The sequence below is a fragment of the Dendrobates tinctorius genome, unplaced genomic scaffold (assembly GCF_039654945.1).
Source record: "Dendrobates tinctorius isolate UK_male_01 unplaced genomic scaffold, ASM3965494v1 ptg000171l, whole genome shotgun sequence".
Taxonomy (NCBI): Eukaryota; Metazoa; Chordata; class Amphibia; order Anura; family Dendrobatidae; genus Dendrobates; species Dendrobates tinctorius.
Genome location: NW_027361838.1, coordinates 1,827,350 through 1,853,456, shown reverse-complemented (window position 1 = coordinate 1,853,456; position 26,107 = coordinate 1,827,350). Strand labels below are relative to the sequence as shown.

The 26,107-nt window shown below is 40.7% G+C and overlaps 1 protein-coding gene across 4 annotated transcripts in view; it reads right to left on the bottom strand.

The window, feature by feature from the left end:
- Positions 1-10,266: 10,266 nt before the first annotated feature.
- ZNF521 (zinc finger protein 521) overlaps positions 10,267-26,107 on the bottom strand; it is a 532,966-nt gene continuing 517,125 nt past the window's right edge. For all 4 annotated transcript variants that reach the window (XM_073550821.1, XM_073550823.1, XM_073550820.1 and 1 more), the window contains one exon: positions 10,267-11,149. In XM_073550821.1, coding sequence (XP_073406922.1) covers positions 11,120-11,149 — 30 coding nt within the window. In that variant the 3' untranslated portion in view covers positions 10,267-11,119. The remainder of the gene's footprint in view (positions 11,150-26,107) is intronic.

The window sequence follows — 26,107 nt, the reverse complement described above, 5'->3', positions numbered from 1 at the left end:
CTTTCTGCTTCCTCTCCGTCAAAACTAAATTCTTATAACTTGGATTTTTTTTTGCTCTACATTTACAGAATTTATCCTTCTAAAGATTTTTTTAACTATATATTCTTTTCCTCAGTAGGCCCGAGTTGTGTTCTCAGCTCTCGGATATGTACATGCTTGGAATAATTAATTTCTCTCCTCAAGTTTCCAGTGATGTAAATAACTTTTTTTTTCCTCTCCAGCCCCTACAAGATATAGCAAGTGAACAAAGTCTCCAGGTGAAGACTTGCTTGGTAGAAGTGACCAATCATATATGACAAGTAGTAAGCAGAAGCAGAAGTCAGCAGATATATGTAATATAAAAGTGGAGAATATGTGCAAATATATTTATATAAACAACATGGCCGGCCATATTTCTAAACCAGAGTTTACATTAGTGCTGCTGTGATGACAAACTGAATATCGTCCAAAGTGTCTTCAAACAGTGACATGCCATGGCTTCATCCGCTATCATCATAGGAATTGCCATAAGAAGAGATGAATATTTACACACCAATATACAAGCAAATGTTCTCCCAGAGAGTTTGACTTTATGCAATTTTCTTGCTCCATATTAAATCAAATTCAGGACTCTATTTTTCTCCTTCAACCTTTATTTCCCCCAAGAATGGAGAGAGACTGCAAACTGCAGACAAAGCAAGGCTTTGTTTGTAAGATTTATTTTCAATGTGTCTCTCCAGTTTATCTCGATTCTTCCCAAACCCAACGTCATGGCTCAAACAAAAAGGCTAAACTTTTCTGACAGTGTGTCACTGGTGGTTTACAAAAAAAATTATTTCATTTTTTTTTTTTTTTTTAGCAAACACTCCAAACTTAAGTTCTCAACTTCTCCACATTTCTCATGATGGAAAGTTTAATATTAAAAACCAATACAGAAGGGGGTAAAACCTATTTGTTAATATTTCAAGCTAGATATTGTAAGTAAATATAAAGGTTTAGGAAACAAACCACAAAAGTTTCTCCACGAGTCCTGGATGGAAATCCAAAAATGTCTTCATCTGAATACATTGCACTGAAAGGTCTAACATAAGCTAGAAATGTACAAATGAAATTTCCATCGACAATTTGCATAAGAAACCCTCATGGCCGTCTAGAGGTCATAAAACTACAATAAAGAAAACAAATAATAGATCATATTTTAATTAGTGAGCAGATGACCCAAAACATTATCAGTTCCCTAGCTAGGAACCATTAAAACATGAGTGCTTTCTGGAGTAATGTTCTCATAGCCTTTATACTTTGCATTAGATAACCTGCACTGGCATCACACAATATCTGTGCTGCTGACCTATTATAGCTATAGTCTGGCTGTTGGGACTAATTGTATTGCTAAGGAGAATAATCTTAAAGAGTATAGAGAAGTGCAATACCATTACATTAAGCAGCATGATCATTTACACAAATAGCTGCATGAACAGTTTTCTCCGGTGCAGCAGCAACTCTATTAATCAGTTTGGAGAGTCCTTTTAATTTGCCATCAACATAACTAAAATAACACAAAAGAGCAACTAGATATAATAACAAACAGTCTATTAATTGTGATGCGATGGAACGGTAATATCAAAGGGTGGACCACGGAGGGCATCGGTCTGAGAGCTGGGGAGCTGCGCAATTGAAGCGTATCATTGTAGTCTTCATTTTATTTTGCATATCTTCAGCATCAAATATTATAGAGCAAAAAGGTAACAAGTTCTTTCTCAGGGAGATTATTTAGTGCACACAGTAATGGCAGCATTGTCTGCGCAAGCATTGAGGGAGATTTACAGCTGGTGCAGAAGATGCCATGGAAACATGGGGTCTGTTTTCACCGGACTTAATAAAATTTATGAAGATTTTCCTGCCAACAGTTGTCTGTTCTGCTGACATCTTCAAAGCAAGACTGATTTGCCGAGCCTCCAGAGATTGCCAGTACAAAACTGATAATTATATTAAATATACATAGACAATAAAATGTGTGTTTACATAACTATGGCCATAAATATCTAACTGAGCAGCCATTGTTCTCAAACCCCTTTTAAGCAGCCCTTAGAGGAATCCACTTCTAATGACATGATGGTTTAAAAGATGTTGCTCCGTCTTGTTCCATATTTAATTAACTTTCCTTTTTTAAACTTGCTATGTCTCTCAGACAATAACAAATATGTCTAGAAAAAAGTGGGTTGAAAGCACAAACGAGACCTCATCATGCTTAGTTTTCCACACAGGAGAGGCGGCATGCTTGGGTGATTGGTTGACCTGGGACTATTTAACGCCCTATGGGCATTTTCTAGTCTTTCATAGTTGACTGGCGTAATGTAGAGGAAAAAAAAAGAGCAAGAAATTAATTTTAAAAAAAGTAAAAACAAGCATTGAATTTCTAACGCTTCATTGCTCTGCATTTGTGTCTTCACAAATTCAGTTGAACAAACATTGTAAAGAGAATGGTACATTTACCACTAAAAGGTAAAACCCCCTCTGAACATAGAATTGGGCAGTAGGGTGTGAATGAATTCATTAAAGAGGATTAGGGACATGTTAGTGACTTTCTGAACAGGTTCAGTTAAAGGAGCAGTTGCATATGTCAGAGAAAAGGAAAGGAGCTGCGAAATGTGATGGAAATGTCTCCTAGAAGTCTATGGAAGGCAAGAACGAGAATGTGTTAACTTCAAATGCAATTTAATTAATGTCAGAGAGGTGTTAATAGTACATGAGAAAGAGAGCTAATTACAACATGGAAATACAGTATATCATCAGAGATATTAGAGCATAGAATTGTTTTAATGTAATCATATGTTCTAATAAATATACGGTATGTTCCCCCTCGACCAAATATTCTAAGCCTATAAATCCAAAAGAAAGTTTTAGAAATTATATTTGATTCTTACTGGGAAGGTACTATATATTCACTATCTAGGGGCGAAATAAGGATTCTGATTCAAAAGACTCATTTGGGGCAAAATATTAGGTTCTAAGTCTAGTTCTAAATACCAGAATGGCCAAACCAGAACGATCATTGGTGTCTCCAAATATGCATCACGGAGAATTTGTGACCACCTAGACCAGTGCTTCTCAACTCCAGTCCTCAAGACCCACCAACAGGTCATGTTTTCAGGATTTCCTTAGTATTGCACTGGTGATGCTGTTAATGCTTGAGCAGGTGATGAAATTATCACCTGTGCAATACTAAGGAAATCCTGAAAACTTGACCTGTTGGTGGGTCTTGAGGCCCGGAGTTGAGAAACACTGACCTAGACCTACACCATGGAGCCCAGTTGATTTTTGCAGATAAGAATGATCAGATGTCATCATGACCCCAAATATTTTGCAACTTGATGCATATTAAGTGTTGCTGTGATCCATGGAAAAATTCCATCTGCAAATCCAGCTATGGATTATATTGAGGGGTAATGTGAGATGCCTTCTTAAGAAACAGTATCACTTTTGTGCCTAGGCCATGCCTGGAGTTTTGGTCTCTTGAATGGGGCTTTGTTGCAATACCATCCGGAGCCAACGGACAAGAGAGGAGCTATTTCTTACTGTAAGCAACTACGGTTATCTAAATTCATGCAACCACTTTTTACTCCTTCCTGACATGTTAGATACATGCAGATCCCACTCCATACTCTGCAGATTACCTGTGATTTACAGGTAATACTAGCTTCAAATTGCTGCAATCAGAGATGATTCAGGTTGCTACAGTTTAACATTTTAGATGTTGTTGCTAATAGAGATGAATGGGAGGTTTGTGAATAGGTTGTCCTGCCAGCCAACATCTGATAAGTGACAGCCATGCTAATATTTCTAAGCACTGACATAAGCAGGGCTTAATAAACTGTGTTCCAAATTATTATGCAAAAAGAGTTTAGGAGTGATAAGGTTAGAATTTTTTTGTTTGTCATTTAAACTCATTGATGGTGATGTGTGTCAGGGCTCTTTATATCACTGAAAGCAATTGCAGATACCTGTGCAAATTAGTTTGGCAGGTGTGTCCAAATAAAGGCAAGATTACTTAAGAAGACTGTTCCACATTATTAAGCAGCCTACATTTTTTGCCAAAATGGGATAGAAAAAGGATGTGTCGGCTGCTGAGAAGCAACAAATTGTGGAGTATTTAGGTCAAGGCATGACTACAATCAACATTGCCAAGACACTTCATCGTGATCATCGCACAATCAAGAAGTATGTAGCTGTTTCCCAGCACACATGTGTGTGTGCTGATAAGGAAAAATTGAGGACTCTTTCCAACAGGCAATTGCGTCAGGTTAAAAGAGAAGCTGCAAAAATGCCTTGTCATAGCAGCAGACAAGTTTTTGAAACTGCTGGTGCCTCCAACGTCCCCCGAACAACAAGATGCAGGGTCCTTCAGAGGTTTGCAGCTGTGCGTAAGCCATCCTGTCGACCACCTCTATCCACTGCGCACAAGCAGAAATGGCTCCAGTGGGCCAAACGATACATGAAGACTGACTTCCAAACTGTTTTGTTCACCGATGAGTGCCGTGCAACGCTCGATGGTCCAGATGGATGGAGTGGAGGATGGCTGGTTGATGGACATCCCATGAAAACACGGCTAAGGCGCCAACAAGGAGGAGGTGGAGTAATGTTTTGGGCTGGAATCATGGGGAGAGATATTGTCGGCCCCTTTAGGATCCCTGAAGGGGTAAAGATAAACTCCATAATCTATGTGGAGTTTCTAAAACAGCACTTCCTGCCATGGTTCAAGAGGAAGAACCGTGCTTTCCGCAGCAAGATCATTTTCCTGCATGATAATGCACTGTCTCATGCTGCAAATAACACATCTGCATCTCTGGCTGCTATGGGCATAAAAGAGGACAAACTTATGGTGTGGCCACCTTCTTCCCCGGACCTCATCCCCATTGAGAACCTCTGGAGCCTCATCAAAAGGAGTGTCTATGATGACGGGAGGCAGTTCACATCTAAGCAACAGCTCTGGGAGGGTATTCTGTCCACAGGCAAAACAATTGAAGCACAAACCATCCAAAAACTGACAAATTCAATGGATGAGAGAGTTCAGAAGCTTGTTTCGAACAAGGGGTCCTATGTGCAAATGTAACATCACCTAGAATAAAGTTTTGACTTGAAAACTGTTTGATTTCATTTTGCAATAAGCTGATAATGCTTATAATTTCACAATTGACCATTTTTTTGTTCAAAATACAAATAAAAAGGTTGAAAACTTTGCTGTGCATAATAATTTGGAACATGCATTTTGAGTGTTTCGTATTTTTAAAAATATACTGTTTTCATAGGCAGTTTGTTCAAAAACATTGCAATTATACTAGAATAGTAGATGACTGGAAAATAACAATGACTGCAATTCATATAGGTAATTTAGAGAAAATATGAGGAAACATTTTTTGCATAATAATTTGGAACACAGTGTAGAAGAATGCTAGCAAGATCCCTAGTACTAAGAGTATGTGCTCACGTTGAGAGTTTTTTCCACACAGATTTGGTGCACAAAATATGCAGTCTTTTACAATACCAGCTACATTTTAATTTGCAAAAGATTCAGATCTGCAGCATGTCAATTCTTCTAGCATTTTTAAGCAGATTTTCACCCATACTAATGAGTGAGGAAACAAATGCAAAAAAAACTCATGTAAAAAATGTGGCAAACATAAAAAAGCAGGAAGATGTGCTTGTTTTGAAGAGCATTTTTACTGTCAACACATCAAGATTTGCAGCAGAATTTCGCAATGCAAATCCTGAACGGGTGCACAAAACCTAAGATTCATTACTAAGAGCTGGAGATATGAAATTGTCATTTGTTAGGCCGGCTTCACATTTGCAGATGGCCGAACTGCGGATGTCTGCAAACTTCCTCCATGAAGCTCCGCCCACTGCTGCTCCTACTCGGTCAGCTCCGCCTACGTCCGCATACTTCTGCATGCAGCCTGCGTACCCTATCTTTAACATTGGGTACGCAGGTCGTGCGGTTGTATGCGGATGCCTCCACATGCGTCCTTTTGACGATACGCCGACCAGCATCGAACGCATCACATTGGAATTTGATTCGGTCACCGCATCATCAAAATGACGCATGCAGAGGCATCCGCATACATCTGCATGACCTGCGTACCCAATGTTAAAGATAGGGTACGCAGGCCGCATGCAGAAGTATGCGGATGTAGGTTGAGCTGACTGGAGGAGGTGCAGCAGTGGGCGTAGCTTCACATAGGAAGTTCGCAGCCCTCCCTAGCTCGGCCATCCGCAAATGTGAACCTAGCCTTAGACTGTATGGGAAGAAAGTTATCCTTGACACACTCACTCCATTGTGAACAATGTGGATCTACTGTATTTTCACTGAAGGAGCATATTAATTTTGCTCCGAAAAAAGGAGAAAGACTTTGACGGTGTTGTCACATGGCCATCATAGAGGGAAATTCTCTTGTGACCCCCTTTATTAGTCATCACATAGAACGGTTATTCTGGTGGACCTTGTCATTTCATGTACAGTACTACATAGTAACCCATTCATTTGATTACAGATCATGTAATTCTTCATTGGATAGGTGTCTCTGATCTGGGGACACTTTCCATTTAGCGTCTTTTTGACCAATAAAAGTTATTTTCTCGTTCAGCTCCCTTTAAACCTTCCTACTGCGACCTCCAGCCCCGCTGTCTTTAAGCTACATACAGTAAGTTAGGACCAGCTGAACATATAATTTTGCTGTGTTACTTTCAATCCAGCTACAAAATCATTAATGTCTAGATTGAAAAGGAAGTGATCCAATATTGATCCTTCTGGTATAACGCTAACAGCTGTATCTAAGAATAAATATGTTCAATAAATAATTACCTCTGGTATCTGCTCATCATCAGAGAGCTGCATCCCTTCAGATTTAGAGGATAGACACACATTTACTAGCTATGTGTCTATGTAGTGAGGTTCACTTGCCTTAAGATTTCTATTACGCTAGTCGCCTGTAAGATAAAGGACAACCTTAAGGCCCAAATACATATTAGACTTATGTCGGCCGATTCCACCAATGTTGATATTGGTTTGGTCGACAGGCTAATTTGTGTATAGACAGATCATCAAACTTGGGGTTATGGGCGAATCCCTGTTACATCCTGTAGTGCAATTGCGTTGTGACATGGTGTTGGTAAGTACCGCTGCCTTTTTTCTGTTATTTTTTTTAATTTCTATCCTTTTTTAGTGAATTTGGGGTGTCTGTGGGATGTATTTTTGGTACTAGGCAGCCTGCTTGATCTAATATTAGGGACGTTAGTAATAGGATGTTATTGGGGCAATAGTATGCCTCACATAATGGTGTAAATGGCACCCTGTGCCTGCCTGTCTGCATTTGGAACACTAGGCAACACCCTCTCACGTATGGTGGGTTTACAAGTAGTTGGTTTAATTAGTATTTTGCACCCTTCCTCCTATCTTTTAGCATGTGGGCCTTCTCATCCTGCAGCGCATTTTTGTTGCGACATGGTGTTGGTAAGTACGGCTGCCGTTTTTTTTCTGTAATTTTTTTTATGTCCTTGGTTCAGTGAATTGCCATTGACTGTAATTATGGCAGCAAGAAACACCTAACAGATTACCTTTAACCTTTCTTTAAAGGGAAAGAGATGCAGAAAGACAAAGACAAAAATAACATCTGCACCTTGAAGTAATAATAAAATATACAGAACAAAGTGTAAGTCGTGTCACACCTCCACTTGATGTAGTCGGAACAAATATTCTCAATGGTTTTTGCATTCCAGTCATATATTCATACAATTTTGTTAAGATTAGTAAACTGAAAAATACTGCCCTGCCTTCTTTGTAGACAAAAATTCCCAACCAATATGTTGTACTATACCATGAACCGCTGCGCTGTAGGCTGAATATTGGATACAATATGTTTCAATGGGACTCCCATGGCTCCAGTTAAGATCGTTTTAATATTTCCTCCTATCTTTCTATCAGAAGTCAATGTTTGACACAACACTGCTAACAATCGCTTCAACAACACATTTTCTCAGTTGCTCACCTATTAATATTCCTCCCGTATAGACACTTATCATTTTATCCCTAGTATTAATAACGTGCATTGCTCTCATGCTCTGTAACCTCATCTGAATCACAGAAATCTCCTGCATCATTCATGGATCTTCTGCTGGCACAGCCGAATACAGTATGTGACAGAATACAATGTGTCACTGGAACATGGACTTGTCTTCCATTGCAAGACAATTGTATAATAATGAGAATGTTTGAATAATACCCGGAATAATGTTTACAATTTTCACTCCTTCCATCTCACACAAAGCTGAGCAAGATCCCAGACTCCCAGGGGAACCTAGCAAAAGCAGATAATGCATGGGATATACACCTGGTTATGGGATTCAAAAAAATAAATTCAGAAGCATTTAGGCCTTTGCTCTAAATCTATACTGTAGATAGACCGAACGGAAAATAAAGTGGAAAAAAATAACCATAACAAGGCTTAGGAGCAGAAAAGCCACCAGATGCTCAGGTAAGAAGCTAAGTTTTGAGATGAAAAAAATGTCAGGTTGGTGCATGTTTTTTATTCCTGGATGTTCCAGTATGGACTAGAGGAAATGCTAGAAGGCGACAAAAGCACACAGAGTGTATTACACGTAGGCTAGTTTCACACTAGCATTTCACTGACCTGCGTCGGTCTGCGCACAGCCACCGCTAAGCTCCCCCCATGGCTGCGCCTCCTCCCGGCCGCTCCGCCTATGGGCGCATGACGTTGCATGCGACCTGTGTACCCTATCTTTAGCATTGGACGCGCAGACAATGCGCAGGTATGCGTTTGCCGGCGCATGCGTCCTTTTCACGGTGCGCCGAGCGCACCAAAATGCAACACGGTGCATTTGGCGCAGGTTGGCGCACCGTGAAAAGGACGCATGCGCCGGCAAACGCATACCTACACATGGCCTGCGTACCCAATGCTAAATATAGGGTACGCAGGTCGCATGCAGCGTCATGCGCCCATAGGCTGAGCGGCCGGGAGGAGGCGCGGCCGAGGGCAGAGCTTAGCGGCGGCCATGCGCAGACCAACGCAGGTCAGTGAAACGCTAGTGTGAAACTAGCCTTAGCATTATAAATGCAGTAGTGCTCATCTTGTAGGGTTGTGTAAGGCACAAATCCTATGTTGGCATGGAAAAAACAGCCGCTGCTGTTCAGTGTGTTGAGCGGGAGTCTCAACATAAATTTGACAAGTTGAAGAGAAGAAAACCATGGATTTGAAACTGGTTGAATGAAGAATTCCAATGGAAATGGGAAGGTTTTGTCCCAATGAAGGGACCCGTCTAACTCAGAAAGAAGTTGATAATACCACTGCACAAATTTGATCTTCTAATTTCTACTGGAATTCTTCATTCACCCAGCAGCACAGCATACAATGTGTGGTTATCCTTTCTTTGGCTTAACAGGCAAAAAAATGGAAACTCTATTGTATACTGCTGAATGATAGCCAAATTTGCCACTATCTGCTAAAATATGGTTTATAGATCTCAGAAATGAACCAAAACTCCTATCACAGTTATGATGATGATTACACAGCTCCTGTCACACATTTATACTGTAGAAGATGACAGTTTAGCATCTGTAATTGTATAGTGATAAGATAACTGATTTAGGAGCATACAGAGAAAAAGATAATTACACTGCAAATGCCAGACTGTGTTTTTTATTAAAGATTAAAAAAATCAGTACCCCTTTATTAAATAAATTTCTTTATTATCTTCATATTTAGTCCAGCATTTCTCCCCTCACAATTCCATTATTTTATAAATCTGCATCTCTTTCATATAATTTGGTCCTATGTCTTTAACTTATATCATAGAATCATAGAAGTTGGAAGTAGTTTGAATGGACCTCCCGGGTCATCTGGTCCAACCCCCTGCTTAATGCAAGATTCACTAAATCATCCCAGACAGATGTCTGTCCAGCCTCTGTTTGAAGCCTTCTATTGAAGGAGAACTCACCACCTCTCGTGGCAGCCTGTTCCACTCATTGATCACCCTCACAGTCAATAAATTTTTTTTCTGATATCTAATCTGTATCTTTTTTCCCTTTCAGTTTCATTCCATAGATTGATTCTTAAAGAGATGAAAATGTTCTGCTTTGCACATGCATAAGTCTTAGCAAGCCGACCAAATCCCACCAGAGATGGACGCGTTCTTCTCAACACTGGTTCTTGTATTGTCACAGATGTCTAAGATTATGCATGCCTTTTATAAAATTAAAATATATAAATGCAAAAATATGATTCATTGATAAATTGAATTTATTTTCTTTTGGAAAACAATTCCAGTAATCTCCAGGTTTAGACGGCAGAGTAAACATTAATAACAGTAACATACAAGTTGGGTAACAGATTCAAGAATTTTGGCTGTGTGTAATCATTAATATAAAAAAGGAAAGAAAAAAGGGAAACAAAAAAATTCGGACACACAAAGCAACAAAATGGTCTTCCGGAGAAAAGTCGGAGGGACAATCTACATAATGACTATTGCATATATGGTAATGCTATCTGCCATACCGCAAGGCTTACAAATATATATATATGTATGTATGTATATATTTATATAGGCCTTATTCAAGATTTTTCTTCCATTTAATGAGAAAAGCTTTTTTTTTTTTTTTTTTTTATTTTGTGCAAGAATCGTCTGTTGCAGTATAAAAAAAATGTCAGCTGTTTTATATTAAAAGGACAATTAAAGACCAAGATCAACTGGAAAGGCAGTTGGAATACAGCTGGAATAAAAACAACCTTTTTCTTGGTTTGCCTGCAAATACGCACATTTACGTCAGCCTTTTCCTTCCCCGGTTTTTCGATTCCTTCTCCTTGAATAGGGCCCAAGTCGGCAGCCTTTATAAGACTATTTTCATATTGAACAACATAATACATGTGCAACACTGTATATACAATAAGTTTATCCGGTGCTCAAAAGTCCAAACACGTGAACATCCAACAGTTCCAATAATACAAGTTTATGGTAAAATACAATGCTTTTTGGGGTAATATACATAAACAATCAAAGTTTCGTGCAAAGATTAAAATGTGTTCCCTTTTCTGTGCCTCCAAATGATCTTCAGATGAGTCTGTGTTTTGCATTAACTGCTATGCTGGGTCATTGTGTGGTTCTGAAAGACAAGAAATAAGAAAAGTGGCTTAGTTTGTAACATGCGTCTCCCGTGCCAGACATACTTTGGCATTTCTACAGCAAAAAAATAACGGAAAAAGTAATGCATGGGACGTAATCGAGGCTATAATAAATATTTAACAGTGAATCTGTATTGCCAGGAAGAAGCGATGCCGCAGCAATTGATCAATATGGACAGGATATGTACAAACATCTTGAAGGGAAGGGTTAATTATATATGGATCGCACAAGATTTGGTCAGGTCATAGAAAGTAATTCACCACATTTTATAGGTACAAAGATGACAAAGTTTCAGAGACATTTGAAGCACATAACTTTGCTGATCTATACAAGGTTATATGAGTCTAAACTTGATATACTTGTGAACATATCGTTATAATAGCAGTAAAATAAAGTTATGGGGGTATCCCTGGGGGAATTTGTCATTCCCTCTATGTGAGTTTTTAGCATCAACAAATTGCAAAACTTGGCTCAATAGATATTCCTCCTCCCCACAAACGAGACTTTTTGCCATTTGTGTCAGCCCCAACAATTTGCTAAAAGTAGGCAGGCTTTACATTGGAGGCATGGCCAGCCACAGAAGACACACTTACTATACCGAGCCCAATCAAATTACTGTAACATGTGCAACACATTTACTAGAATCTATATAAATTTGGCACACTTTGTTCCAGGCCTATGCACGAGTCTTGAAAAATTCCCTTGTTGGGCTCTCGTCAACTGTGATGCTGATCCAAACAAGTATCTAACTACCCTCATGAGGTTTTTTGGGTCCACCCAGCACAATTATTCTTGGTTTCCCTGGAATATGTGCAGATATAGAATTAATATGTTGTTTGTGAATCAAAAAAGAAATCAATTTGGCAGCTAATTGACTCTAAAGTCACAGCTAGATATGGTTGTCTTTTGTTCAGCTTTTGAGTCCATTGTTGTTTGAGATCCAGGGTCCAACACAGGATACTCTATTTCTTTAGTGGGGCAGTCTGACTAAAATTAATATTAAGGATAATTACGGAATATACATAAGGAAAGATTCACTGAGAACTATTTAATTATTTAGAGCTGAATGTCCTCACTATGGTTTACTGATCCGCGCGTGGAGGAGCATTTATTATTGGCTTCATGGCATAAAACTGGCAGAAAAGTTTCAAGCACCACTGTACAAAAACGACACTTTTGGCAGGGTTTAGCGGGACAAGATGGCTGGATATATTTAATATATTTTTCCCTGTAAATTAATGAATTGTAGCACAAATCTATTAAAATCTTTTTCAGGTCATGAAGGGCAAAGATGCAACTAATTTATTAAGTGACCTTTATTTCAAAAACATTAGTTGCATTTAATACAAGCATACTCGTGTATGACATGTCAGTACTAATACATTCTCCATTACTGCATTTAGATATGACATTATTACAAATAACATATACCATATCAAATAGAGATATATTTGGAGTTGGATACTATTTAACCTAACAGGTAATGGGTGGGCATCAGAAACATTTTGCCATCTGTTAGTGGCAAAAGCTAATGCATTTAGACTTAGAGGGGTAGGGCATTTTCACAAAAAAAATGTTGATGGAAAGTTGTAGACAGGACCAAAACCGCCGGGTAGCAGCAGAGTGGAGACACTGGAGAATATGGTTTTATACAGGTAAGTAATGCTTATTTTATTACATTAAATTGGCAGTAGATTCTTGGTCCCAAACTACGGGCAGCCTGAGTCAGAGCCTGACTGCGATACTACAGCACTGTATGTTTTACTTTAGAATCCTGTGCATTTTCAAATTCAATATAAAACTGGCTGAGGACCATGTCTCTGACTCATGATGATCGGTATTTTTGTCACCTGTCATGATAGGGGGTGGAGCACGAGACACATGGTTTATTAAGGTGGGTGTACTCTTCTTAATGAATTAGGTGAGGCACGAAGTTGTGCGTGCCTCCAAGTGTGCCTCACTACTAATCCTATTCCAGTCAGGGACTGGAGTAAGATTTATGGGGTGATGAACACCACTATTTGTCATTAATTTGATGAGTAGAGGTTGTCACACCTTCCCCCTGTTCAACTCCAACACCACCCACTTTATTGATTTGATGATACCAGCCCATACAAGTACCCCACCTCCACCTTGCTGGTGTCTGAGTCGGAGTGGAGCTCTCTGCCCTTTACTGATCCAGCCTCGGGCCCATCCATCTGGTCCATCAAGAGTCACTCTCATTTCATCAGTCCATAAAACCTTAGAGAAATCAGTCTTAAGATATTTCTTGGCCCAGTTTTGACGTTTTATCTTATGTTTCTTGTTCAAAGGTGGTCATTTTTCAGCCTTCCTTACCTTGGCCATGTCCCTGAGTATGGCACACCTTGTGCTTTTTGATACTCCAGTAATTTCAAGACTGCTGCATCCCTCTGCAAGACATCTCACAATTTTTGACTTTTCAGAGTCCGTCAAATCTTTGTTCTGACCCATTTTGCCAAAGGAAGGGAAGTTGCCTAATAATTAAGCACACCTTATATAGGGTGTTGATGTCATTAGACCACACCCCTCCTCTTTACAGAGATGCAAATCACCTGATTTACATAATTGGCAGTTGGCTTTCAAGCCTATACAGCTTGGAGTAGGACAACATGTGTAAAAAGGATGATGTGATCAAAATACTCATTTGCCTAATAATTCTGCACAATGTAGATTACATAGCAAAAACCTGCTGGCAGATTCCCTTTAACAGGCGTGATCTATTTAGAAGCGCCCAGATCATCTGTTTCATATTGCTAAAAGTCACTTGTTAGACAACACAATTAGAAGCCCCACGCTACTGAGACATGTGGTCTTTCCAATTTATATTCGAAGAACCATACAGTATTTTCTGTACTTTGGTCCCTGAATCAGCAATAAACAATATAAATTAAGCTTAATGTGATGTCTTTAACATAAAAACGACAAGCTGAATGAACAGACGCTATATCTGGATCCCTGACTGCAAAACAAAGATGCAGAAAACACCAGACATACAGTACAAAATCTTTTCAACGGATGGTGACAGCACTGGAGCAGCATGTTATTTTTTTTCCATAGTTCAAGTATACAAACAGAAGTCACTTATCATTACTGATTAACTAATTATGGTCTTCTACATTCTTCTGATGCCAAGGATTCGATCTACTGCCCACGGTATTCACCTAAGTGAGACATCTATCCGATGCCATCCAGCTGACGTGGTACTGTAAGTATCATAATGCCTCGACTGCCACAGCATTGCACTGTCTGGGATAAATGTTATCAAGTATTTCTGCGCCTCTGAACATATAGTAAATGTGTAGTTGTAATGGATTGATGTGTGATCCTTGTATACCTGTTATTCTTATCTAAGCTGCATCACCACAGACACAAGGCTTTCAACAATGTGTGCTCTGCCTTTAAGCGCTCTTCTTATTTTCCTGCTTTTTTTCCCCCTTCCTTACAAAAGCAATTGCTTTCCAACAGTCCAGATAATAAGTCTTTTGACCTGCATTCTACGCTGACCTATTAAGGTCATCTCTATGTTCAGGCATACAGCTGATTTCGGAAATGCCTGCAAGTCCTACATTTCATCTCCTGCCCACTCAGTAGAAAGCTCTCTTTAAATGTGTGTGTACGAGTCCCATCTGACCGGAGAGGCATCCCTGTTGTGGGCAATGGAGGGACAGAAGCTTCTGCCTTTATTAATGAATGCAGACCATTATGAGTCTGGCTGGCTCCTGTTCTGCTCCCAGAAGCATATACTGTACGTGACTTAAAATGTTGTAATATTGACACAAGCGAGCCGGGCACCCCTAAGGAAAATTACTCCTTGGATATAATGTAGGCTCATAACAGCTCTAAGAGTACAAAATCCACTCCTCAGGGATCAGCCTGACATATACCGCATTCTGTCGAGTCCCTGAACATTACAAAGAATTTCTTTGTGAAGGAATTCTCAAGGACAGCATTAAACTGAGTTTTGTAGCATCGTTTTGGCTCCGAGCTCTCAGCACTAAATCGTTTGCTTTGAATCAATGCGAGCGCTATATCATCTGCATTAATCGATGAATTTGGTTCAATACACGTTCTATTAAATTATACTTTCTAATTGAGATTTTCTAGCACTGCCCTGTGCTTTTCCCCCATGTTGTAATTTACAAGTAGTTAAAGACAGGTTTAATGCCATGCACTTTCCAAAGAGTTTAGGAAAGTAAATGCTAAAAATGTGTTTTTTTTCGGGGCAGTGGCTGTGTAAGGAGGAGAACCGGGCCGTGGGTACCTGTCCTGTGCCGGGTCCGGAACTGTCGGGGCTGTCTCCGCTGTTGTCCGGGGGAAGGAGTAAGAGACCAGATGGACCTTTGCACTTGGAAGCAAGGGGTCTGGCCGAGAGAGTACAGGGACAGCGCGCGCGGAAGCAGTCGGTCTTGGTGGGAACAGGCAGCACGCAGCAGAGAAAGAGGTGCGCTCCGCCCTTTGAGAAACAGGACCACGCCAGCCTGCATCTTGGTACTCCCGCCATTACCAGCGGGGACGACAGAGGAAGAAGCGCGGTGTGCCTGGTAACCCGCAGAAAGCGAGGTGCTGCGCGTGTCGCAACCGTGAGTACAGCGCACGTGTCAGAGAGAGAACCAAGTGCCAGATCGATGTCTGTAGCCCACCTTACCGTCACATCCCTGCCCGCCCACAGTGGACCCTGATAGTGCTGCGGCCTTGTTTGTGTCTGCCGCATATGCACATGGACTAGGGGCACAGCGGAAGGTGCCGGAGACCGATCAATGCTGCCAGAAGATGAACCATCACTGCCCACAGAATCTCCTTGGACTAACACCGCGCTGGCGCTATCAACCCTCAAGAAGTGCCTGCAATTTGAAGGATTCCTGACACGATAAGTGCACCAAAGAACTGCTGTCCCGTTGTTTATTAACTCTTCATATGCTTTATAATTGGACTGTTATTCTCTCCATTAACCCTTCATCTCCCTGCCAGGAGTTAACCCCCTGTTACATTAAAACTGTCAAACTTGTTAACCCTTGCTCTGCCTTCTGTCTGTCACTGCATCCCGCAACCTGCTTTCAGCTGGGTTCTCAATAAAATGGAGGGATACTTGATACTAGTGATGAGCAAATGTGCTCGGATAAGGCGTTATCTGAGCATGCTCGGATGCTAATTGGGTGTCTTCTGCGTGCTCGAAAAATGTGTTCGAGTTCCTATGACTGCATGTCTAGTGGCTATTTGACAGCCACAACACATGCAGGGGACTGCCTCTTTGTTAGGCAATCCTTCCATGTGTTGCGGCTGTCAAACAGGCACGAAACATGCAGGCGCAGGGAATCGAGCATATTTTTTGAGCACGCCAAAGACACTTGGTTATCACCTGAGCATGCTCAGATAACACCTTATCCCAGCACGTTCGCTCATCACTACTTGGAACATCAGATGATGAGAAGCTTTACTAAAAAGTAATTTCTTGTAGACATTTAAAAAAAACGTTGCTGGTGCAGCCCAGGCTCTTCAATTATCATCAAATCCTACATTGCGGGAAGAGGTGCAGCCAAAACCCCCACATGCAAATCTGTTCAATTTTAAAATGAACTCAACAAAACCTTCAGGTCTGGCCATTAATAACGTGGAGAGTATTATATGTGACAATTTGTATGTGATGGATTTCAAATGATCAATCTGCATCCCAAACATGTGAGTAGGAATTCTATGTCCCTCACATGCTATGGAGCTTTAGCTGCACCATAAAATTGGCGGCTACAGTTGTGGCCAAAAGTATTGACACCCCTGCAATTCTGTCAGATAATAGTTTCTTTCTGAAAATGATTGCAAACACAAATTCTTTGGTATTATTATCTTCATTTAATTTGTCTTAAATGAAAAAACACAAAAAGAATTGTCCTAAAGCCAAATAGGATATAATTCCACACCAAACATAAAAAAAGAGGGTGGACAAAAGTATTGGCACTGTTCGAAAAATCATGTGATGCTTCTCTAATTTGTGTATTTAACAGCACCTGTAACTTACCTGTGGCACCAAACAGGTGTTGGCAATAACTAAATCACACTTGCAGCTAGTTCACATGGATTAAAGTTGATTCAACCTCTGTCCTGTGTCCTTGTGTGTACCACATTGAGCATGGAGAAAAGAAAGAAGACCAAAGAACTGTCTGAGGACCAGAGAAACCAAATTGTGAGGAAGCATGAGCAATCTCAAGGCTACAAGTCCATCTCCAAAGACCAGAATGTTCCTGTGTCTACCGTGCGCAGTGTCATCAAGAAGTTTAAAGCCCATGGCACTGTGGCTAACCTCCCTAGATGTGGACGGAAAAGAAAAATTGACAAGAGATTTCAACGCAAGATTGTGCAGATGTTGGATAAAGAACCTCGACTAACATCCAAACAAGTTCAAGCTGCCCTGCAGTCCGAGGGTACATCAGTGTCAACCCGTACTATCCGTCGGCGTCTGAATGAAAAGGGACTGTATGGTAGGAGACCCAGGAAGACCCCACTTCTTACCCCGAGACATAAAAAAGCCAGGCTGGAGTTTGCCAAAACTTACCCGAAAAAGCCTAAAACATTTTGGAAGAATGTTCTCTGGTCAGATGAGACAAAAGTAGAGCTTTTTGGGCAAAGGCATCAACATAGAGTTTACAGGAGAAAAAAAAAGAGGCAAAGAAAAGAACACGGTCCCTACAGTCAAACATGGTGGAGGTTCCCTGATGTTTTGGGGTTGCTTTGCTGCCTCTGGCACTGGACTGCTTGACCGTGTGCATGGCATTATGAAGTCTGAAGACTACCAACAAATTTTGCAGCATAATGTAGGGCCCAGTGTGAGAAAGCTGGGTCTCCCTCAGAAGTCATGGGTCTTCCAGCAGGACAATGACCCAAAACACACTTCAAAAAGCACTAGAAAATGGTTTGAGAGAAAGCACTGGAGACTTCTAAGGTGGCCAGCAATGAGTCCAAACCTGAATCCCATAGAACACCTGTGGAGAGATCTAAAAATGGTAGTTTGGAGAAGGCACCCTTCAAATATCAGGGACCTGGAGCAGTTTGCCAAAGAAGAATGGTCTAAAATTCCAGCAGAGCATTGTAAGAAACTCATTGATGGTTACCAGAAGCGGTTGGTCGCAGTTATTTTGGCTAAAGGTTTTGCAACCAAGTATTAGGCTGAGGGTGCCAATACTTTTGTCTGACCCATTTTTGGAATTTTGTGTGAAATGATCAATGTTTTGCTTTTTGCTTCATTCTCTTTTGTGTTTTTTCATTTAAGACAAATTAAATGAAGATAATAATACCAAAGAATTTGTGTTTGCAATCATTTTCAGGAAGAAACTGAGTATTATCTGACAGAATTGCAGGGGTGTCAATACTTTTGGCCACAACTGTACTTACATTGAAGTGGTATAGAAAAGCAGAGAATTTGTCACATTAACAATGGGGATAGTCCTCATGCTGATCTGGCGCAAACCTGCAGTAAATCCATGGTTCAAATTTCTGTTACCCATCAGTAATTCCATGTCCACTTTTCAGTTTTCTGATCTGACATGTGTGAACATGTGAAGATTTAATCGGCGCCATCTTGACTCTAAAATTAACAATTCATCAAAATCCTCTGCTGGCACCTCTCTTTCCAGTTCTCAGCCAATGATGTTCCAAGATGTGCTTGATGTGAAGTCTAGAGCTGCTTTTTTTGTGGGGCACTTTATACTAAATAAACGGAGATATTTTGAACATTTTTGCTTCCAATTTTTCATCATTTGTTTATTATTAACATGTGTATAGATCCTGTGATTTCCATAATTCCTTGACTTTTCCTTCTTTGAGTTGTAAGTTCAATGTTGAGGATTGTATATACAGTATTATTTTCTCTTCTTAAGGCTAGGGTTACGTTAATCACATTCTGATCAAACAGTGATACTGTGATCAGAGTCTGATCAGAGTGTGATCCGATTTTCACGAAACTGGAGAAATGAAAAAAAAAGTTTCCCCTCCTTCTCTACATTGTAAGTCAGTGAAAATTGGACTGCATTTGGATGTCATCCGAGAGCGGTCCGATTTTTTTCCACTGACGCATAGAGTTAAATAGGGGAGTGCCAGCCATCCGATTCTCGGAGACAGATTGTGCATGCTGCAAATTTTTCCTTGAACCAACATAGTCTGAGGAAAAAGAAATTGACATGTGCACAGCACCATAGAATAACATGAGGATTAGTGCTATCCGTCAAATCCTCCGATTTTTATGGACGTTTGCACAAGCCCTTATAACAGTAAACATACTTGTTGCATTTTACTTTAGAAAGTAGTGTAATGTTTTAACCTGTGTGGCAAATAGGGAAGATGTATTAATATTGTCATAGCATGCATAGTTGAAAAGACTAAAATAACAAACCTATGCAAATAGCATACTTGTCATATTTCCATTTTTATAGAGTCAAAATGGAGCTTGCTGCATCTTAATATGTTCACACGTGTTGAATAAGCATACTACAAATTGGACATGTAATCTATAGCATAAATTTGAGGCTAACACCCAGATTTTTGAGGACGTGCTATGGGTGTTCAGCACTAGCTCCTGTGTGGCAATTTCAATGCTGAAGAGTGCAGAACAGTCTTTTGTATGTTCCATTGTATATAAAAAATAGTAATTATTTTGTAAAAAAATTTTTTGCAGCTTTAACAACTCCTGGGCAAGTTAACTTATAAGGTAGGGGTCACACTTGCAACTGCAATGTGAGAAACTCGCGCGAGTCTCTCGCCTCAATACCCAGCACTGCCGACACTCAGGACCGGAGCGTTCAGCTGCATAGAAATACATGCAGCCGCAAACTCCGATCCCGAGTGCCGGCGGCAGTGCCTGGTATTGAGGCGAGAGACTCGCGCAAGTTTCTCGCATTGCAGTTGCAAGTGTGACCCCAGCCTAAGATCACCAATAGAAATGAGAATGCACTAAAATGCTCAGATGCTCGTTACTCGATTCCTAATGCTCGGATGCTCGTTTAGAGTAACGAGTATAGTGGTACTTAATGGGAAATCCGGCAGACCCTACAAAAAGGTCTGAGGGCAGTCAAAATGTTAAAATGGATGGAAAAAGTGCTAAATAGTAGAAGAACAACATGGAGAGGACCCCTGGAAGCATTTCTGACTCCCAGATCGCTAATGACAACAATGGTATCATACTTTTTCTCTACTTTAAGGACTAACAATTAAACATTCAAAATCGACAAGAAATTGAAGCTTATAGCAATAAAAATTTTAAGAAACATTCTTTCCTGTATAATGACTTGTATATAAGTCAAAAATTTAAAAAGGATTTTAAAAAAATAATATTTGAGGAAACTAAAATTGACATTTAAAAAAAATTTGGAAATTTCGTTTAATTAACCCCTTCACCCCAAGGGTGGTTTGCACGTTCATGACCGGGCCAATTTTTACAATTCTGACCACTGTCCCTTTATGAGGTAATAACTCTGAAACGCTTCCATGGATCCCGGTGATTATGACAACGTTTTCTCGTGACATATTGTACTTCATGTTACTGGTGAAATTTCATTCATATAACTTACGTTTATTTGTGAAAAAAACGGAAATTTGGCGAAAATTTTGAAAATTTCGCAATTTTCCAATTTTGAATTTTTATGCCCTTATATCACAGAGATACGACACACAAAAAACTTAATAAGTAACATTTCCCACATGTTTACTTTACATCAGCACAATTTTGGAACCAAAATTTTTTATTGTTAGGAGGTTATAAGGGTTAAAAGTTGACCAGCGATTTCTCATTTTTACAACACCATTTTATTTTTATGGACCACATCACATTTGAAGCCACTTTGAGGGGTCTATATGATAGAAAATACCCAAAAGTGACACCATTCTAAAAACTGCACCCCTCAAGGTGCTCAAAACCACATTCAAGAAGTTTATTCACCCTTCAGGTGCTTCACAGGAATTTTTTGAATATTTAAAAAAAAAATGAACATTTAACTTTTTTTTACAAAATTCAGGTTCAATTTTTTTATTTTACCAAGGGTAAAAGGAGAAATTGGACTGGAAAAGTTATTGTGCAATTTGTCCTGAGTATGCTGATACCTGATATGTGGGGGGGAACCACTGTTTTGGCGCATGGCAGAGCTCAGAAGGGAAGGAGCGATGATTGACTTTTTCAATGCAAAATTGGCTGGAATTCAGATCGGACGCCATGTCACGTTTGGAGAGCCCCTGATGTACCTAAACAGTGGAAACCCCCCACAAGTGACCCAATTTTGTAAACTAGACCCCCCCAAGGAACTTATTTAGATATGTGGTGAGAACTTTGAACCCACAAGGGCTTCACAGAAGTTTATAACGTACAGCCGTACAATTAAAAAATCATATTTTTTCCACAAAAATGATCTTTTCACCCCCAATTTTTATTTCTCCAAGGGTAACAGGACCCTAAAAGTTATTGTGCAATTTGTCCTGAGTACGCTGATACCCCATATGTGGGTGTAAATGACTATTTGGGTGCATGGCAGAGCTCAAAAGGGAAGCAGTGCCATTTGACTTTTTTGGCTGGAATTGAGATCGGACACCATGTCGCGTTTGGAAAGCCCCTGATGTACCAAAACAGTGGAAACCCCCACAAAATGGCACCATTTTGGAAACTAGACCCCCCAAGGAACTTATCTAGATGTTTGGTGAGAACTTTGAACCCCCAAGGGCTTCACAGAAGTTTATAACGTACAGCTGTACAATTATAAAATCATATTTTTTCCACAAAAATGATCTTTTCATCCTCAATTCTTACTTTCCCAAGGGTAACAGGACCTAAAAGTTATAGTGCAATTTGTCCTGAGTACGCTGATACCCCACATGTGGGGGTAAACCACTATTTGGGCGCATGGTAGAGCTCGGAAGGGAAACAGCGCCATTTGACTTTTTTGGCTGGAATTGAGATCGGACACCATGTCGCGTTTGGAAAGCCCCTGATGTACCTAAACAGTGGAATCCCCCCACAAGTGACCCCATTTTGGAAACTAGACCCCTTAAGGAACTTATCTAGGTGTGTGGTGAGCACTTTGAACTCCCCCAGTGCTTCACAGAAGTTTATAACACCCGGGCGTGAAAATAAAAAAATTGATTTTTTTTCCACAAACATGAACATTTAGTCACCATTTTTTTTTATTTTCCCAAGGGTACCAGGAGAAAATGGACCCCAAAAGTTGTTGTCCAGTTAGTCCTGAGTACCCTGATACCCCATATGTGGGAGAAAACTACTGTATGGGCCCACGTTGGGGCTCGGAAGGGAAGTAGTGATGTTTTGGAATGCAGACTTTGATGGAATGCTCTGCGGGTGTCATGTTGCCTTTGGAGAGCCCCTAATGTACCTGAACAGTGGAAAACCCCCACAAATGACACCATTTTGGAAACTAGACCCTCTAAGGAACTTATCTAGATGTGTGGTGAGCACTTTGAACCCCCAAGGGCTTCACAGACGTTTATAATGCCCGGGCGTGAAAATAAAAAAATCGTATTTATTCCACAAACATGATCATTTAGTCCCCAATTTTTTTATTTTCCCAAGGGTACCAGGAGAAAATGGACCCAAAAGTTATTGTCCAATTTGTCCTGAGTACCCTGATACCCCATATGTGGGTGAAAACTACCGTATGGGCCCACGTCGGGGCTCGGAAGGGAAGTAGTGACGTTTTGGAATGCAGACTTTGATGGAATGGTCTGCGGGTGTCATGTTGCCTTTGGAGAGCCCCTAATGTACCTAAACCGTGGGCATCCCCCCACAAATGACACCATTTTGGAAACTAGACCCCCTAAGGAACTTATCTAGATGTGTGGTGAGCACTTTGAACCCCCAAGGGCTTCACAGAAGTTTATAATGCCCGGGCGTGAAAATAAAAAAATCGTATTTATTCCACAAACATGATCATTTAGTCCCCAATTTTTTTATTTTCCCAAGGGTACCAGGAGAAAATAGACCCCAAAAGTTGTTGTCCAATTTGTCCTGAGTACCCTGATACCCCATATGTGGGAGAAAATTAATGTATGGGCCCACGTCGGGGCTCGGAAGGGAAGTAGTGACGTTTTGGAATGCAGACTTTGATGGAATGCTCTGCGGGTGTCATGTTGCCTTTGGAGAGCCCCTAATGTACCTAAACAGTGGAAACTCCCCACAAGTGACCCCATTTTGGAAACTAGACCCCCCACGGAACTTATCTAGATGTGTGGTGAGCACTTTGAACCCCCCAAGGGCTTCACAGAAGTTTATAACGCACGGGCGTGAAAATAAAAAAAATCATATTTTTTTCTCACAAAAATGATATTTTTGCCCCCAATTGTTTATTTTCCTAAGGCCAACAGGAGAAATAGGACCCCAAAAGTTGTTTTGCAATTTGTCCTGAGTAGGCTGATACCCAATATGTGGGGGTAAATCACTGTTTGACTGCATGGCAGAGCTTGGAAGGGAAGGAGCACCATTTGACTTTTTCAACGCAGAATTGGCTGGAATTGAGATCAGACGCCATGTTGCGTTTGGAGAGCACCTGATGTGCCCAAACAGTGGAAACCCCCCAATTCTAACTCCAACCCTAACCCCAACACACCCCTAACCCTAATCTCAGCCCTTACCCTAGCCCTAGCCCTAACCCTAGCCCCAACCTATTGGGAAAATGGAAATAAATACATTTGTAAAATTTTATTATTTTTCCCTAACTAAGGGGGTGATAACGGGGGGTTTGATTTACTATTTATGGCGGTTTTTATTTTTGGCAGCTGTCACACGCTAAAAGACGCTTTTTATTGTAAAAATAGTTTATGCATCATCACATATTGAGAGCTATAATTTTTCCGTATTTTGACCCACTGAGTCATGTGAGGTCTTATTTTTTGCGGGACGAGTTGACGTTTTCATTGGTATCATGTTCGGGCACGTGACATTTTTTGATCGCTTTTATTCCGATTTTTGGGACGCAGAATGAACAAAAACCAGCGTTTCATGAATTTCTTTTGGGGTGGTGCGTTTACACCGTTCCGCATGCGGTAAAATTGATAAAGCGGTTTGATTCTTCGGGTCAGTACGGTTACAGCGATACCTCATTTGTCTTTTTTTATGTTTTGGCGCTTTTATGCAATAAAAACAATTTTATATAAAAAATAATTATTTCTGCATTGCTTTATTCTGCGAGCTATAACTTTTTTATTTTTTCTCTGATGATGCTGTGTGGCAGCTCGTTTTTTGCGTGATAAGACAACGTTTTCAGTGGTAACATGGTTATTTATATCCGTCTTTTTGATCGCGAGTTATTGCACTTTTTGTTCGGCAGTATGATAATAAATCATTATTTTTTGCTTTGTTTTTTATTTTTTAAGGGGTTCGCTAAAGGGGTTAACTAATGGGAAAGCTTTATAGGGCAGGTCGTTATGGACGCGGCGATACCAAATATGTGTACTTTTATTGTTTTTTTTTTATTATTTCCAAAAAATGAATTTATTAGTGAATTTCTTTATTTTTTTTTATATTTATTTAGCGATTTTTTTAAAATAATTTTTACACTTTTTTTTTTAACTTTATTAGGTTGTCCAAGGGGGGACATCACTGTGCTGTGACAGATCGCTGATCTGTCACATCACAGATAACTGTGACAGATCAGCAATCTGTCACAGGCAGTGCAGAAGGCTTCCTCATGCCTGCGCTTTGCAGGCACTGAGGAAGCCAGCTCCCTGCAGGCCCCCGTCGCCATCTTGGATCCGGGGGCCTGCAGGGAAAGAGCCCCCGCAGCAGCGCTGCACATTGCGCTGCTGTGGGGGCTCAGAGAAGCACGGAGGGAGCCCCCTCCCTGCCTTTAACCACCGGTACACCGCGATCGTGTTTGATCGCGGTGTGCAAGGGGTTAATGTGTCGGGGCGGTCTGTGACCGCCCCTGACACATAGTGCCGGGTGTCAGCTGTGATAATCTGCTGACACCCGGCCGCGATCACGTGGGCACCGCTAATCGCGCTAGACGTATTATCCCATCCATGGGCATAGGGGCCCGGGGTCCCATGGACGGGATAGTACGTCTGATGTCAGAAAGGGGTTAATGAAGGAAGAACTGCCAAAAATGTGATGGCAAAGGGACTCATATGCACCCTGTTTTAGACATAAAAGAGGGCCTCATACACATTTTGTTCAAATGGTCATGTAGTGGCATTCCTAGACTTCTAGAAAAAATACAGGCACATTCATCCTTACACCCTTGAAGCCACCAACTTTAGTACCTCACTAAAATATTGTGAACAAAGTATAGTTGTGGTCTGTCTACACTCATAAAAGTTCTGCACAGTGCAAAGCCTGACAAAAATTACAAAAAGGGTCATCCATACACCCTTGAAGGCACCAAATGTAGTACCGCATTCAAATACAATATTTTTCGGACTATAAGACGCACCGGACCATAAGACGTACCTAGGTTTTAGAGGAGGGAAAACAAATTGAAGCAAAAAATATAGTTAATTCTGTACTTAATATCCCCTATCCTGGTATATATGGCCCCCTCATCCCCATCCTGGCAGGAATGATCACCCTCATCCCTATCCTGGTATGTAGGACCCCCATCTCGTCCAAGTATGCATGGTCCCATCCCTATCCTGGCATGCAGGGCCCCATCTTTAACCTGGTATGATTGGCCCCATCCCGGTCCTGGTATGTATGGTGCCATCCTTACCCTTGTATGATTGGCTCCCACCCCCATCTTGGTATGCAAGGTCCCATAAGAAAACATTAAAAAAACAAACCATTAGACTTACCTTCCCGGGGCTCCCTTGCAGCGTCCTGTTCCGATGCCAACAACTGCTTAATGCTTGTAAGCAGCACATGGCAGGGACGTCATGCGCTGCTTGCAAGCTGAAGGGAAGCTGCTAGAATACTCAATGCTCTGCATGCTGAGACTGTGTG